At 40.5% G+C, this 17,793-nt stretch overlaps 1 protein-coding gene across 4 annotated transcripts in view; it reads right to left on the minus strand.

Moving 5' to 3' along the window:
* ANKFN1 (ankyrin repeat and fibronectin type III domain containing 1) overlaps positions 1 to 17,793 on the minus strand; it is a 377,306-nt gene that overhangs the window by 69,232 nt on the left and 290,281 nt on the right. For all 4 annotated transcript variants that reach the window (XM_081027455.1, XM_081027454.1, XM_081027452.1 and 1 more), the window contains 2 exons: positions 4,990 to 5,087; positions 2,594 to 2,684 (listed from right to left, as the gene is read on the minus strand). In XM_081027455.1, coding sequence (XP_080883581.1) covers positions 2,594 to 2,684; positions 4,990 to 5,087 — 189 coding nt within the window. The remainder of the gene's footprint in view (positions 1 to 2,593; positions 2,685 to 4,989; positions 5,088 to 17,793) is intronic.

Here is a 17,793-nt window from a genome sequence, read left to right on the forward strand (position 1 = left end):
GGGACAATTAAGTTCCTGAACTCATCCTAGAAAAAGTGCTACATAGCTCATTGCTGAATATCACTACGGTCACCTTTGAAGTCCTCCCCTTGGGAAGATATGCACTCCAGCGCCTAGTCCGCCCTTCAAAGAAATTCTGGAACTCTTTTTCTGGAATAGCCATGAGAGCTGTCGTCGTATTACCCTTGATGTCCTGAATGTCATCAAAATGTCTTCCTTTCACTATTTCCTTTATCTTTGGGTAAAGAAAGAAGTCACCGGGGGCCAGATCAGGTGTGTAGGGTGGGTGTTCCAATACAGTTATTTGTTTACTGGCTAAAAACTCCCTCACAGACAGTGCCGTGTGAGCTGGTGCATTGTCGTGATGCAAGAGCCACGAATTGTTGGCAAAAAGTTCAGGTCATCTAACTTTTTCACACAGTGTTTTCAGCACTTCCAAATAGTAAACCTGGTTAACTGTTTGTCCAGTTGGTACAAATTCATAATGAATAATCCCTCTGATATCAAAAAAGGTTAACAACATCATTGCAACAAGTCCGCGAACTTAATTGTCACAGACCTCGTACATGTGTACTCTTTTTTTCTCCCTGGGAATGAGATTGGTTTTGCAATATTCCCAGTTTGTGTTTCTGACAAGTCTTCAATAAGAAAGATGTCCAAATAAGACTGGAATAATTAAACCACCAAATGTTAGGGGATGCAGGGGCCTTAGAGATCCTGGTACCAGTGGTCTAAGGCTCTGTGTGGCCTAGGTTAGCCAATTGAATGCACCCGAGGTGGGAGTGAGGAATGGCTGGCCAGCTCTGAGTCTATCTGTCTGCCTTAGAGCAGGGCACTGGGTACCACAGCAGGGTCCTAAGCAGTTCAGGCTTGAATCCTGGGTCAGCCACATATCAGATCTGTGACCTCGGGCAACATCCTCTCCTAACCCCCATTTACTATTATCAGAGGAGGGGGGGAGGATGTGGAACTGACTTCACGGCTTGCGAACTTGATGATGTTGGTCTCTATGTACCTATGTGCCTCTATGTTAGTAGTTCCCTTGTCAGTAAAATGGGTCAAATAATAAAAATCACCTCAATAGGTTTGTTAAAGGAGTTAATCCATGAAGAGTTCTTAGATGAACATGCAGCATATAATGAGTCTCACAAATGTTAGCTCTGATGGTGATAGTGATGCAATTGATGACACTTATTCACAAGCCGGGAACAGTGATGAATGACTGTTGTGAGGACGAAGTGAGACACGGTATGCGAAAGCCCTAAATGCACCACCTGATTCGTGGTTGGTCCTGGGTAAAGGGTTGTTAGAATACTTGAAAAATAGATACATAGATGAAAAAGGAAACTGAAGAGCCTATATCTCATAACCCAAATATTCACTATTAAATTTGGATAGTTATAAGCAGACATGTCTACCTAATTATGGTTAAGCTCACAGTTTAAATGTTACATAAAAAAAGAATTGTTATTATTTTTTCCCATAAAGCTTATATTGTAAGAATTTCTTCTACACAATGAATGTTTTTTTAAAAACACGATTTTTAGTGGTTACATTTTGTTCTGTGGCATGGATACTATGTCACGCTTTCTTTAACCGTTAAGTTTAATATTGGATATTTGTTCTCTCCTCCACCCTATGTAGATATTTCACTGTATCAATATGTTGCTGCACTGCACATATTTGTACATAGTTTGTCTACATCTGGTTCCTTAGCTTAGAGTCCTAGATGTGTAATTATGGGATAGAAAGAAATGAATGTTTTTATGGCAGCTGATACATATGGCAAATTGTGTTCCTTCTACAAAGCCTGCAGCAGTTGGCATTCTCACAAGAAGCATGTTATACCATGTTAAACTATCACATTAGTGAAGATCTAAAACAAATTACAATACACTTCAGAGCAATAGGCTCATCATGAAGAAAATCTATCACATGGTATGTCTGGAGTTTTTTTTCTGGTTAATTAAATTTTCTGGTTAATAGAGTTACCACATATACCGGGGCTTAAATTATTGATCTTCAAATAACCAGAAGAGGCTTTTGCTGTTTTTTTTACAGCTGCCACTACAAATATTATAGGTTATATTTGTGGCAGAGTGTCGCAGAGTGCGCATTGGTAAGAAAGCTTTTCTTCCAACAGAACCGAAGTAAGATTTGTTAGATTCTGGTGCAGAAGGGGACATAAGAGCTAAAATGGACTGTGTGTGCTCTGAGCCAGCCAGTCTGTGTCATTTCACTACATTCCCGTGGAAGCTGCAGAAAAGGGGACAGTCTGACCCATTCTATAGGTGCCGAATTGAGACTCAGAGAGTTTAAGTAGCTTTTGAAAGCCAAACAGCGAATAAAATGTATAATGGGTGTCAAATTCGGTCTTGCTGGTTACAAATTTTCTCTCCTATCATTCCACTGAGCTGCCTCCCAGGGGAACATTTCTGCAGAGGAGTCATTCATTATGTGGCCCGGATGCTACTCTGAGTGGGCCCTGAGCAGTCGGGAGAGGGAATGACAGTAGCAGCCCAAGGATGGAGTGGGAGTTGGAGCCTGTTGCCAGGCTTGAGGGACAGAGAGTTCACAGCCACCACCTACTTACTAGAAGGAGAGGCACATGCTGGTGTCGTGGTCTGAGCAGGTCCCCATCCTTTCATGTTATAAGCCGAGACTTGAACAAAATACTGTTGTCCCTGCAAAGCAGCAAAATAGAGAGAATGAGGCATCAGAAATTTTATTTAATCACCTTTATCCTAGACGCAGATTTTCGTGTCTGATGAATTCATTTATCCTTTGGGAATGAACTATCCTACCACCCCTTCTTTAGCTTTCCAGCTTTTCTTGATAATTAATTTTATATACGGTAATAAATATATTTGGGGCACCCTCTTAGTTTCTTTTTTTCCAAAATGGAATATCGTAAGTGCTTTTTCTGACCCCTCCAAAACAATTATACACCAATTTTTAAAAGCTACATTTCTACAAGATTTACCAAAAGGAGCAATTTCTCACCCTTACCTCCTTCTCCTTATCTTCCCTTCCCCAGAGGAAACCACCATCACCATTTTTAGCCAATCAATTTGCTTTAAAACTTAACAAGTTATAATGAACATCTTTTCAGATTAGTGATTAAAGGTCTGCTTCATTATTTTAGTGGCTCACTCTGGGCAAATACAGTCATTTATTTACCCAATCCCTCACGTGTGGACATTTAGTTTATTTCCATACTTTATGCCACAAAAAAATAATGCTGCAATAAACATCCTTTACTCAGCTAATCAAATTTTTAAAAAAATAATTCTTTGATGTTATTTCAATTTTAAAACCATTATTAAAATAATGGCTTATATTCCTTAATGTCTTATGGAATTGTGAACTAAGGAGTTATTTTTGTTTGCTTATAATCTTTTAAAATATTTTGTATGGTTTTCTGTTTTTGCTTGGAGGAGGTCCCTACCCCACCGCCGGTGAACCCAAAAGGGCATTTTAGAAGCCAGCATTTGATAAAACATTGCTTGCAAAAGTTGTAAAATTTAAGTTAAAAAAAAAAAAGAGCAATCTTTGTAGAGCCTTTGCTAAGGATTTAATAATATTGGCTTCACCATATCATAAAGTTAAAAAATTTTAATGTTAAAAATGGGTTTCTATGTACTCAAGGTTATGGAGATTCTGGAGAAGTGAAAATCTACTTCTCGGCTTTTATGTGATTAGGACAGTGTCTGCGTTGTTCTCATTGGACGACCAAGTGGAAAAACTTAATCCCTATAAAAATTAGTTCAAATATTAGAGAAACTCTCTACGGAGAGTTTTCCATTTTTATCACCATATCGCTTTTTCTTTTAAGCAAAGGAAATTCCCTAGGGTTCTCTGCTGGCCCTCTCCCATCATGTGAGCTATAGGGTTGGGAACCAGTCTTCTACCGATAGCATCTCTAGGGGCCACCCACTCAGGGGTTTGTTTGTTCTGGTAATCCACAGTTTTGGCCCCTGGTCGAGACATGTGATTAGGACTAAAAGTCAAGATTCTGTGGTGGTGACCCAACCACCAGGAATTCTATTAGAATAAACTGGTTCAAACTTGAAGAGATGCAACCTAAGGTGGCTTTTTAATGTTGGGTTTTCAGGATCATACTTTACATACAACTGTTTTAATTGACCACCCTTTTAGAAAAACAACAACAATAAAATTCTTCTACCTCTCACATAGGTAAGTCCTAATCACATAAAAGTCACAAATCTTTTTTTTTTAATTAAAAAAAAAAAAGATTTGATGATCTGGTTTTGTTGCACTTTAATTGTTTGAGGAAATTTATGGTGTTTGTTTCGGTCCGAACTAATTTGCGAGGTGTTTTCATGGTTTGTATTTTATATGTTTATAGTTCTATAGATAACTGATGTTTAAGTTTATATTGGTTAAACAAATCAGCAGTTTGTTCCAGTTTTTCATTCACAGTTTAAATTGGTTCAGGTTACTGAGAAAGGTAGCTCCACTACATATCGTTTCTTTTTTGTGAAAGCAGATTTAGACAGGTTTCTTTTTTTCTTTTTCTTTTTTAATCAAGGGAAAAGGATTTCTCTCAGGAAATTGTGTGACTCCAATTGATGACTGATCTCAACCAGGCTGTGGGGGTGAGGGTTAGATGAGGCTGTTATTTTTACCATCAGACATAGAGTCAAAATTGGATCTCTCAGAGCCTTTGATCCCCCCAAAGATTAGACTGTGATCCAGAAAGCAGCAGCTTTCAAGGCTTGCATGAGGCCAGTCGTTTTCTGATCTCCGTAGAACACGGCAGCTTACAAAGTGGTTCATGCTGTCTGCTCACTCCTTTGTGGGGTTCAGATTATGGATACCAGACATATCACACTTAACGAGTGGCAGTTGTTGCCAGAGGACTGGGTGTTGGCTGTTGCTTCCAGCGGAGGCATTTGCTCCCAGAATCCCAGTACAAACAACCTGTTCAGGGGAATGGGCAACCTAAGGGGAGGATTTCGCATTCACCGTTGTGAGTCCTGTAACTGTGCACCTCAGGGTCTGCAGATTCTCCATGATGATTTCTCCAGCCAAAGGACAGAAGTCTCTGGATATGCTCCATCCCACTGGAAATGGGGGGAGAGAAAGAAAGAGAAAGAGAGTGAGATTGAGTCATCTATCAAGAAGCATCACAGGAATTCTAGCATATAATCTCTCAAAAAGAGTAGGTTTACCATCTTGTTCCTATATTAACACATCTAACATTCTCCTTGAGATGACAAGTTAATTGCCAAGTTCACAACTATATTTTAAAACAAGAGTGGAAAAATAGTAATTATTCAACAGTGATTAATATATCTTAACTATATATATGTACACACATACTTTGGCATACTGGGGGTGCCAAAAAAATGTATACAAGTGGACACTTTGGTCAACGTTGCTCAAGCAGTCGTTCCCCGTAATCAGAAGTGTCTGGACGCTGATGGTAACCACTTTGAGCACCTCTTGTAATTGCAGAAGTCAAACGTGACTTGTATTCATCTTTTGCTATCAGTATATATTGAGTTTACAATTTTAATAGTTTTTTCCTTTCTGAAAATGTGTACATCTCTTTGGCACCCTCTGGATATGTACGCACACACCTATATGTATATGTATATACACACGCTCAGGTACATTATACGCAGAAGTGCATTGTATACAGAAGATAAGTTATTTATTGCACATGAGAACTGAAGAGTTCATCAGGACATTACCTTCTATTCATTCCCCAAGTCTGGTTTCTGCCTCACCATTCTACTGCAAGTGCCACTTCCCGGTCCGAGTGAACTTCTCATCTCAAATAAAGAAGCCTCCTTTCATTTTCTTCTGCATAATTTGACACCTTCTCCTTCTGGAAACATTCTGTTCTTTTCGTGTCTCGTTGGCTGATCCCCGGCCCCCCTTCTCCTTCCTGATGTCATCTCCCAGGCCTTTTCACTGACTTCTCTTCAGCCCGAGGATTTGGGATTTGTGGCTGACCTCTTTAAGGCTCCCTCCACACTTGACATCCCCAAGGTGGGTGTTCATTCACGGTTAAATCTAACACCCCAATTCTAACACCCCATCTTCCTGTGGGACAATATTCTTTCATAACATTTTCCATTGGTTGAAAACACCATGATTAGGAAAGCCAAATGTTGCATCATCGGTAAAAAGTCTTAAGTGACAGTTGACACATGGTGAGCTTTAAGGCAATCCTAAGTGAGGCAGGAGCTTAAGACACATTGAAAGACAAGGCGTGCGTGTTTCTCAACCTCATGATGACAAACTATAGGCCTTATGTTTAAATTATATTCTCTAGGACACTGAAATACTGCAAAATGAAGTCACGCCAGCCCTCAATCCTGCTGCTCCCCTAGAGTCACTCAATCTCTCTGCCTCGCTTTGTTATTCTCCTGGGAACCCCACTTTCTCTCCTCACTCTCTCAAAGTCGCTTCCTGAAATTCCCAGTGCTCTGATCATCTTCAACAGTCTCTTCTCAGGATACTTTACCACTGTGGCTTTCCTCCTTTCCCCTTGTTTTTAGCTGTACCCTCGCTTGTGCTTCTCCTACCTCTCGACTCTCTTTCCAGACTCTACCTGTTTCCTCCTTTCTTTCTTCCTTCGATGTGATGCTCATTGGGGGACTGGCTCTTTTTTCACTCCACATGCTTGCTCTAGGTAGTGACTTATCCATGTTTACACCTCCAACTATGGCTCTTTGAATTGTAATTATGGGTGTAAGCTCTTTTTGGAGCTCTGACTTCCTCCTGTAAACCTCTACTCTACTTGAGTATCCCCTAAGTACCTCTCCTTGCCAAAATATGTTTCTCTTCTTATTTTCTCAGTTGTCAGCTCCCGGCATTGCCACAGATCCAATAACCCAACCCAAATCCCAGCACATCCTTGCCTCCTCTCTTCCCCCAATTTCTTACACTCAGTCAATTACTAAACCCAGTTGGTTCTACTTCCAACATGTCTCCCATAAGTTTCCCTCTCCCCCAACCCTGAAATTACCCTAGAGCAGGTCTTTATAATTGGGAGCATCAACTCTACAGTCAACTTTTTATAGGCCTGACAGGTCAAGTGATCAACCCTCCTAACTGATTTTTCTGTTCATTTCATCCTTATATACAATCTTACTACAGTCTGAACTGTAGTTTAAAAATGTGGATCTAATGATTTCATTTCTCCACTTAAAATTTTTTCACAGTGCTTTCAAAATACAATGAAATCTTAACAATGCATTCAAGGACCTTTATAATCTGGTCCCAGCTTTACTCTGCTATCCTTATCTTCTGCCATTTGCCAAAGCAACGTCCTTGTTATAAACATCCCTGTTACCTGATTGCCATGTGTGCTTTTCTGCCTCTGTGTCTTCTGCTCATCTTCCAACCTTTGCTTGGTGAAGCCTTACTAATCCTTTAAGACCTAGCAAAGCCAACTCTAAATTCTTCAGGAATAATTAAACATACCTGTTTCTGTGCTCCCACAGCCCTTTAGTCATCTAACAACAAGATTTATTTCATGCATATTATGCTTTATTGTATGTGTCTCTTTCTCTTACACACACAGAGTAGACTGGTTTTTCCAACATGGAGATACCGTTCTTCCACGTGAATCTTCTCTAGTCTCCCACCCTTTGATGCTCAGGCGTATGGTAAAATCCAGTTAGAATCAAAAGATAAAGGTTATATGTTAACTCTCAAATCAGGTCTATACCTCCTTATATATACATTTTCTGAAATATATACACACATACACACACACACATATATTTAATATACATGTTACATATGTAAAGAATCGCTTTCCAAAATGTTTTGTTCTGCTTATGATGAGCTACTAGTTCTTGAAGAAGTCAAGTCTCAGAAAGTAAAATTGGAGAGGATTTGTAATCAGAGAATAATGTTGCATACGAGTCTAGCTAAAGAAAAAAAGCAATCATTGAGGGAATTATCACAAACAACGTAAAATGAAAATCAGTAGCAAATTTGCAAAGACATCTAGAAAGAGCAAAGAATATAGGCAAGTTCTGGAAACAAAAATATCATTGGTTCCACCAAGACTCGCATGAGTGACTGATGTGGGTTAGGCTCCAAGCTCAAGGAAGAGAATGAAGAGCTTCTGGTTCCAGGCTAAGGATTCAGGGTGACGTCCCAAAAGGAAGAGCTAGGGGTTAGTGGCGACAATACCAGATTATTTGGCAAGTGATGAATGAAAAGTTGCTCAAAGATACAATCTTTAAAATTTGTGAAGAAACAATTTATTTTTGAGTCAAAGCTGTTCATGTTCTGTTGAAATATGTTTTACAAGGCATGTTTCAGGTGGAAAAGAGGGCCTGGCTTCTTGAAAACCAAAACAAAAAACACAGAAGCAGGTTTGTCAGGAGGTGTGGTCCTGCTTTGGGAGTTAATAGAATGTTTTAAGCATTTAAATCAAATTAGATCTTGTAACCCATCTGGATTTCAAAGGGGGAAGGGACTAGGGAAAGAGAAGATTCACATAGAAGGAAAAAAAATTCTCCTTGTTGGAATGGCCAATCTATTTGGGGGCCATAAGTAGTTTTTTCCCCTCTGTGTACTTCCCTGGGTTGGTAGACTCTTTTGACATATAAAAAGGAGCTTCTGGCCATGTAAAGAAATAGAGAGGGAAACAGAGTGAGCAGCAATCACTTTGAGAGCCAACTGGGAATTCTAAGAAGGCAAGTTAGCATGGTCTCTCTGGAAAGTTATATGTAGATAGTTTAAAGACTTAATATTAAAGCCATGAGAAAATCACATTTAAGCCTACTCTAAATCCCTGAAGGGCTGGAGCCATGTATATGAAGTTTAAAACTATATAAGACTTATAATTTTAAGATAAAGATCAGGGCAACTGTTTCTACTTAGGGCTGGGAAACACAAGCAGGGTTTAATCATGCAATGGCTCATAGCAGTTGAACATGGGCAAGAAAGGTACCAGACAAAACGTAGGTGTTAGTATTTCTGAAAATTTGGCTCTGGCTCAAACTGTGATTCACTATATTTATATCAAATAACTATGAATATTTTAAATGTGGCTCTTTGTGACTTTAACAAATATTCCATTTTATACTAAGCTTTAGAAATGTAGTCATTGGGGCAGGAAAGTTCTACTTCAACACCACCATTTTCCTGATGGCAGCCATCTAAACCAAAGGCTGAAAGCATAAGAAGAAAAAGAACTCCTGAAAGTCTGACTTTGTCACCTGAAGCCTATAACGTGAGGAAAAATGTCACCGCATCAGTGAGTAAGATAGAAAATTAATGACCGGAAGTGTGAGGACACACAAGCACACAACTTAGTCTAAAGTGCAGGTAAGTTCCCAGCCTCATGTTGGGACTGTGTGATTTAATACACCCTGCTTTAACTGGTAACACTTCCAAGTTTCAGACTAGCTTTAGGAGAGGTGAAGATTATGCAGAAGGCAGAAAGAAATAGCATTGCAACAATGTCTACTCAATTAAAACAATAACCACAACCTAAACATGCTACTGTCCAGGTTAACCCTAAAGTCTGATGCCTCAAAGCCCAGAGTTGTTTTATCTTGTGTACACCCCACGAGAGCACACTGTAAAACGTACCCTCTGGCCTCTTGCCGAGCCCCCACCCAAACCCTCCACTCCAGTCTCACCAGTCACCTGACCTCAGATCCATTGCTCATGCTGTTTTCTCTTTTGGTACACCGTTTTCTGTTCTCAAACCTTCTTCCTTTTCATGCAAACAGGCCTGGTTCAAGGTCCTTTCTCATCTGTAGCTTTCTCTGGGTTTCCAAGAGAAGCTCCTTTGCCAATTTTCCCATAGCAATTTTAACATCTTTTACATTGCACTTGCTTTATATTTATTTTTTAAGACTCTGTAAAGTTTATATGCTCTTAGGCAAGGACCATGTCGGATCAATACCAGTTTCCAAAGCTCCTATCATAGCACCTCGCCCAGTATAGATGGCTCAGTAAATGGGGGCGAATTGAATGCTTGATTCTTGACTTTGGAACGTTAAAACCTAAGTCAGACGCAAAGCTGAAGCTAGTACATAAAGAATAAGAAAACAGTGTCAGAATAGAAAAAAAATATAGTCAAAAGAGAACAGACTTTTTTTGGGCTGCCCAGTAAGTGGTGGAGATGGAGACTAACTCCTGGCTTCCAGATTCCCAGCGTCCCCAACTCTTCACTTGCCTGTACTGTCTCCTCAGGAACCAAAAAAATAAAAGTTTATTTCCTATTCCCTATCAGCACTTCTATGGAACCAAAACAGCATTCTTACTAGCCACACTCACCCCGGCGCCTTAGCTAATGAACGGAATTTGGCTAGACTGCCCAGCCCAGCAGCAGTGCATTAGGAAATCTTCCCCTGATCCATCTAATTGTGCAGTTTCTAACCTTTCGGGCCAACCATAGCACAAGAGGAAGAAAGAGGGAGAGAGGGACGTGCCGAGAAACCCAGAGAGGGATCAAATACAGTCCTTTCTAGAGATGAGAAGATGTGTCTTGCTGAAGCATGAACCCGCTCGACACTTGTGGGTTTTAAATTGGGAACTGACGTGAAAACTCTGGATCTGGGAATTCTGTTGAGCTCTGGCAAAACACGAGGTCGGAGCCGCTTGCATTTTTTATTTTCAATTCCCTTGGTAGTCCTAGGAGCAGGGGCATGCATTACATTCAAACAAGAATCTTTATTGTTTGCATAGCACACAGTCTTCTAGTTAATTAGAAAAACATTTTTTTTCCCAAATTAAATTTCCCTAGAAAAACAATGATTTAAATTAAGAGCAAAAGGCTTTTTAAATTTCTTTTTTTTTTTTTTTTTGGACACTAGTAGAGCCTTCCTGCACCCACTACTTCTAGAATATTAAAAGCAAAGTTAGAACTGGAAGGTTGTATTCATTTATTTGTTGTCAGGTTCTGCTATCCACACAAAGACTAAGTGCCTATCTGCATACACTGTATACCGTTTTAGTTTTGCCTGCCATATGATAGGGTGACACATAGATACAGACAGGAAGCAGGGATGTCTAAATAGTCAGGTTTGTGAACAGTATATAAGCATACAAGTAACCACAGAAAAAGTCAGCTTCAGAGTCTCATCCCTTGCTTCTTTATTTCCCTCCTAATAGTTCACCCTGTATGGCTCTTTCCGAAAATTTTTCTTTCTCTTGATCCCGTTGGCTTTCTAAGTGAAATGTCTGATCATTTTTATGATTCTCACTGCTACTAATAGTGCTTTCTCTCTTTCCAAGCCTAGCATAAAATGTCTGTTGAATGAATACCAGTCTCCAGAGGCCCAGTTGTTGCCAGCCTAATGTCTCCAATGAGATTCATGGAGCTTCACCGCTCATGTGCTTATCTGGTCACTTCACCAGGAAAGCCTTCAAACAAAACTTCCTTCAGTAATGTGCAGTTTGGGGATGAGAAAGTCTGAGTAATCTGCACTGGTGGAGATTCTGGAAGCATAAGTAATCCCCAAGCCCCAGGTCATATAGAAATCACTTTTTAAAAAAACATTTATAGGACATCTTTCCTGAGTAGATTTACCTACTGGTTTTCCTAGAACATTAAACTAAGAGTTGGGAAGGTACCAGACTTATCACAAAGTAGACTACAAAATCCACTTCTTATGTCACACCTGAGACCAGGTGGTATGACAGGGTGGCTTTTAGGGGCAGCACCAACAGGGAGATGGAGAAAGTCAGAGCTGGGCCCCGGTCTACATTTAGATGAGATAAATGTGACAGGATGCTGGAGTTGACCCATGTGGTTTGCAAGAGCTGAATGTTAAAATTTCAGGAATTTTGCAAGTTGATGGTTAACACAGCCATCATTAAAAACTAAGTTGTATAAACTTAAAAATAAATCAACTATATTAAAGAAAAAGACAGTAAACACTCAAAACTCATCACTCCCTATTTTTACTGCATTTTATTATTAATTATGCTCTTGACATTATTGATACCTATTGTATCTATACGGCGGAAATAGTATATAATGGTCTCCTACTGCACATCTCTTCCCAATATATTTAGTGATGCCGTGTTAGGAGCTTGAAATTGGCCATGGTGGGTATATTTACACCATAGAAATCAGCAAATACTATAAACGGGGGCTTGACTTTTCATTGTGTGGACTGGCTAGACCAGGCATTGGCAAACTACAGTTCCATAAGCCAAATCTGGCCTAAGATCTGGTTTTGTATGGCCCATGAACTAAGGATGGTTTTAGTTTTTACATTGTTAAAGGATTATTAAAAATACACACACACACACACACACACACACAGCAAAGAATATGTGACAGAGACTATATATAGCCCACAAAGCCTAATGTATTTACTAGCTGACTCTTTACAGGAGAAATTTGCTGACCCCTGGTCTAGACTTAAGAAAGTGATGGAGAAAATGTCAATAATGCAGATTAAAGTTAGAAGTTTCTGCGGCCGTTACGTTGTGAATAGAACCGAAAATTGAGGAAACAGTCTTCTAGGACTCAAAAAACTATTACTTGGTTCAACAAAGAATGTCACTGACAAATGAGTGAAGTTCCAACATAAGTCTTTGTTGTTTCATTTTTGTTTTACTTTCTTAAAGTAAATGAAAATATCAAACAACACTTACGTGGGGACTACTCTCATCCATTATTTGCAGCTATTGGTTGGCTACAGAGTCAAGAGTTTTATAAAAATAAACAAAAGCGTTTTGAGAGAATTGATAGGCTATAAGGAATTTATAAAAAAAAAGGAGTATTATGTATTTTATAACTATTGTAAATTGTGTGCTATATATCCTTTCTATGAGGAAAATTTAGAAAAGAAGTGTGTGTGTGTGTGTGTGTGTGTGTGTGTGTGTGTGTGTGTGTACACATATATACAGGTCTTTTGTTCCCCAGGGAGCCACTTGTTAAACATTACCACCACACCCCTGGATCAATGCTTGGTGACTGCTCAGGTGGACTCCAAGGGTGGGTGTATCCTGACCAGCAGTGTAGATTTTTCAGGACACGAGAAGGAGGTATATGAACCCCTTTAGGAGGCAGGAACAGCACAGTGAGGGAATCAGTTAGCAAGCCCTCAGCATCTGGGAGGTCTGCCCAGTGGCCAGGCCCCAGGCACTCGGTAGCACAGGTGCCCAGGCTCCTTGCATCAGTCAGTTCTTTCTGCCTAAGCCAGGGCTGGCCCAGAACCTGGCACAGCACACAGCCTGCGGGGTGGGCATCTGCGGACTTGAGTACAGCAAAGGCGGCAGAGTCAGGGGCTGCTATAGAACCCTGAGTGTTGACTGTACATATGGCACGCGCTCCTGATGGTCTGAGAGAGCCCCACGCCCACACAGGATTATCGGGGCTTGGTTATGATTACATCCTTTACTATATTTTATTATTATACACTGTTATTATATTTTATTCCATGATTATCTGGGCTTTATGAACGGGCACTTTTAGGACACTGTGGGCTGAAAAGAGGGACTTCAGTCATTAATTCAGACAAACTTCTTAATTATTCTCTTTCCTTGGAACACTGCCATATCCTTGAGTAATAATATGTCCAGATGGATTTTCACTTGCTTTAGACTACTTTTTAAGAGAAACTGTCCAGATAATATTTTTTTGTTCACGAGAGAAGAACATGCTTTCTAAAAGCTGCAATGGGTAAAGCTGAACAATAGCAGGGACTCAGGCAGAGCGACAATTAGAGATCTGAAGGCTGGAACTCTGGCCCCACCACAAGAATAAGCAGCATCTGACACCTCTTCCGTGGGGTAAGAGCTCTTCTCCTGGCAAAGCTTCCTGGGATGCTGAGATTTTTGTTTTGTTTTGTTTCCAGCAGACTGATGCCCTTCTTGCCCACAGGGAGAGAGTTCTGGAAGCTATTTTACATTTCTAAAGGATACCAAGCAGGGAAGCACAAGAACAGCTGTCTGATTTATCTACACAAGGGCCAAGATATGTGGCCAATTCACAGCTTTCTGAATCCTGTTGGGTCCTAATAGAATTAACATAACCAGTCACAGGGGCAATCACAAAAACAGTCCAACTTTCCAGCCAGATGACAAGCCTTCATTCAGAGAAAGGCACTCTAACTATTTGGCTTTTCTTTCATTCTCCTACTACACCCATTTTTAACGTACAATTTTCCTCCATATAACTTGAACGAATGAGACTCCTTGAGGACAGGACCCATGCCATATTGCTCTTTGGCCACCCAGCCTACTCTCACTTGTAGAAGTATGAAGGAGCAGCTCAGATTGAGTGGGTCTGCCTTATATGTGAACATTAATAGGTGGGGGACGATCCTCATAGTTCCATTTTGCTCCCTGTGATCTACAAAATCAAGACTCCTTAGCTGGTTATTTAACCTAATTTCGGAGCCTTGTTTCCTACTACTACCTGTGCTCCAGGGAATGAAAACTAACAATAGAAATCGACCAGGTCCTTTACAGATAATTTCCCCATTTGTTTCTCACACTATTCCTGCAAGATAGGCTAAGTCAGTAATTCTACCAGTGTAAAAAGTGGTAGAACTGGAAATGAAATGCCACACTCCCCTATAGCTTCTTATTGAGCCTGGGATAAAATCCTCAACCCTCGATCCTTATCCGGGTCTCCCAGGCCCAGAATGATCTGGGCCTTTTCCGTCTTCCAGCGTCAGCTTCATTGTGCCCACTTGTTCTCTTTCTCTCTCTGGTTTTTAGACCTTGAACAGGTCAGGCTCCTTCTGCTCTCACATACTGTACATTTTTCCAGAAATGCTATTTCTCCTTCTTCCTTTCGTTCCATTAATTATCCCTTCCTTTTCCCTCAGCAATCCATGTGAATGTCACTTCTGCACATAAGTTTTCGCTGATCCCAGGAGAATATGAAGTCTCTGTCATATCTATTGGAGCACCAAATACTGTTCCTTTGTAGCACAATAATTACCTATCAGTGAATTATCTCTTTAAACCTATAAGCTCTACAAGGACAGTGACTGTATATATATTCCTTAACAGCTAGCATATGCTACAGTATACGACGTGTGATCAAACAATATGGCAAATGTTTAAATAAAAAAAAATTGTTACAGTAAAAGACACATTGCCATGAATCCCCGTCAAAATACTCCCCCTTGCTTCAAACACACTGATCCCATCGTTCTTGCCACTTTCTGAAGCAGTTCTAGAAGTCCTCTTTCGTGAGTGTCTAGAGTTGTACTGTCGTGGCTGCCTCCCCGTCGTGAATCAATTCAAAACATTTACCTTTCACGGTCATTTTGACTTTGAAGAAGAGCCAGAAGTCGTACTTTCAATTTTTGTTTCACCTAGGTATTCCCACAATAGTTTCAGAGCTGAACGAGTCTCTCTGACTTTGTTCATACCCCCACCAATCTACTGAAGCCAGAACAATCTCTTCAAAGCATAAAAGCTATCACAATGCTTTCCTTCGCTGAAACCTCCAAATTCCTTAATGTAGTCTACGAAAAGGGTTGGCAAACTCAGACGTGCAGCCTAAATCCAGCCTACCCCCTGTTTATGTACAGCTTATGTGTGCTAAGAACGGTTTCTACGTTGAAAAAAAAATCAAAATATTTTGTAACGTGAAAATTATATGAATTTCAAATTTCAGTGTCCATAAATAAATTTTACTGGAATACAACCCCACTCATTCTTTTATATATTGTCTCAATGGCAGAACAGAACAGTTGCAATAGAGGCCATATGGCCCAGAAAGTCTAAAATATTTCCTATCTGTGCCTTTATAGAAGGAGTTTGTAGACCTCTGGTTTACAAGGAGACACGATCTGGCTTCCATCTTTGCAACCTCCCATCCTAGTAGTCTACACATTTTGCTTAATCTGCACTTTCTGTTTCTCTGGCTTACCAAGTTATTTCTACCAAGCTCATCCTTCCTCTTGCTCTACTACATTACCCTATTGTTTTATTTTCAGCATTTATCATTATCTGAAATTGTCTTGTTTATTTATTAGTTTATCGAAGAAAATGTGAGCTTGTCTGTTGTTTTCTCCACTGCATTCCCAGGGCCTCAAAGAGGACCTGCACATTGTGGGCATCCAAAAAAATCTGTATTAATGAGCATTTTATCTTCCCCATAAACTCTTCAGGGCAGACACTGAGTCTGACTCTAGTCTGCAGCCCCCAGAGTTGGCCAACATCACGCCTCGCATGGTGGGACAGTTCCAAAAATAGCTGCTGAATTAATATACTGCCAGTCACTTCCTCTTCCTCCGGGGACACTGATTGTTTGCTGGACCCCAGGAGATAGTAACACGCACAGCATCTGTTTCACCTCAGCTACACTCCATTGTGTGAGAGCACATCTTGAGGAGGGGCCATGGATTCAGCACGTCCCTCAGAGAACAGTGGTTATGGGCACCCCAAGTGCCCCAGCAAAGGGGTTTTCTAGTTCATGCAGTTAAGCCAGGTGTTTTCTGAGAAAGTGAAAGAACGACTGGCAAAGGGTGAGCGGTTGGCAGTTTTTCCTAAGAAAATTGCTTCAATTTTTTTTTAAAAAAGGTTTAGATTACCCTTCAACATACAGCATATGTAAAGTATTATAAAAAATAAAAGGTAAAAAGAAAATCCTGAATTAAAAAAACACAGATAATGGTTTATAGGAAGCTGATGATTCGTGATCTTTGGAGGACACTAAGAAAATATCTGTTAATATTTATTGGGGCACTGTGCTTTGCTTCTATATAATTCGCTTCATCCTCATAACAATCCCATAGAGTAGGTAATATTTTCCTGATTTTATAGATGAGGGAACTGAGACTCAAAAACTTTTAAATAACTAGCCTGAGGCCACGCAGTTTATCAAGGCGGAATCTGGATTTGGACCCCTTTCTGTTTTGTCTGCCTCCCAAGCCCCTATGGGGAGAAAGCGATAAACGGACTAGTAGCTATGTGAGGTCTTTTAAGCTAGAGAAAGCTCCAACTGTAGAAAAGCTCGTAGAAAGTATTTACAATATTTGATTTCTACTGAAGGAACCTAACAGAGAGGCTCCTGGTTGGCACCTCTGCCCCCTTTCCCTGAGGACCAGAGCTGTCTCCAATTCTGTGATTTCATTGTTGTGATTTCAAAAGGGAGAGAAAGAGGGTTGGGGGCAGTGACCCCCCAAGCAGAACGGGATTGTACTGATGCTGGGGTCGATGAGTCTCACGAAGGTCTTCTGTATTTTCATGTCAGCTACGTGGGGCTGTGGTGGCCAAGATAGGGACTGATTAAAACAATAATAATTTTATGTATCTGTACAGCAATGTAAACACTCACAGAAGACTTGTGTAAATTGCTAGCCCATAAATTTTGCCTGGTTCATGTTACGTAATCTCACTGGTGCCAAGTCTTCCTTCTTCTCCCCCACAAGAGCCCACTCTGAGCCCTTCCCAGTCCTGAATAAGGCTCTGATCTATTTTTTCCCCACCTGTTTCTCCTCCAGCTAAAGACACTTAAGCGGAGATGAGAGATAGGATGGACGACCTGGGAAAAAAACCCAGCTCCAAAGCAGGAGTGGTTCCCCAGGATCCAAAGGACTTTGTGGGAGAATATACATACAAACATAGTTAAGAAAGAAGGGAAGGGAGGAAGGAAGGGAAGAAGGAAGGGAGGAAGGAAGGAAGGGTCAGACCACCTTGGGAGCAGCCAGCCATAGTTCTCTCCTCTCTGTGTCTCACCAAGGGGAATGTGCTATTTGGGGTGCGTCCCTTCTGTATTTGCTTTCACATTCTATTGTAAATTACTCAACAAGGTGCCTTATTGATCCTGAAAAATTCAATCTTCAGATTTTCCCGTCAAGGCACGAA

The sequence above is a fragment of the Rhinolophus hipposideros genome, assembly GCF_964194185.1.
Source record: "Rhinolophus hipposideros genome assembly, chromosome: 20".
Taxonomy (NCBI): domain Eukaryota; kingdom Metazoa; phylum Chordata; class Mammalia; order Chiroptera; family Rhinolophidae; genus Rhinolophus; species Rhinolophus hipposideros.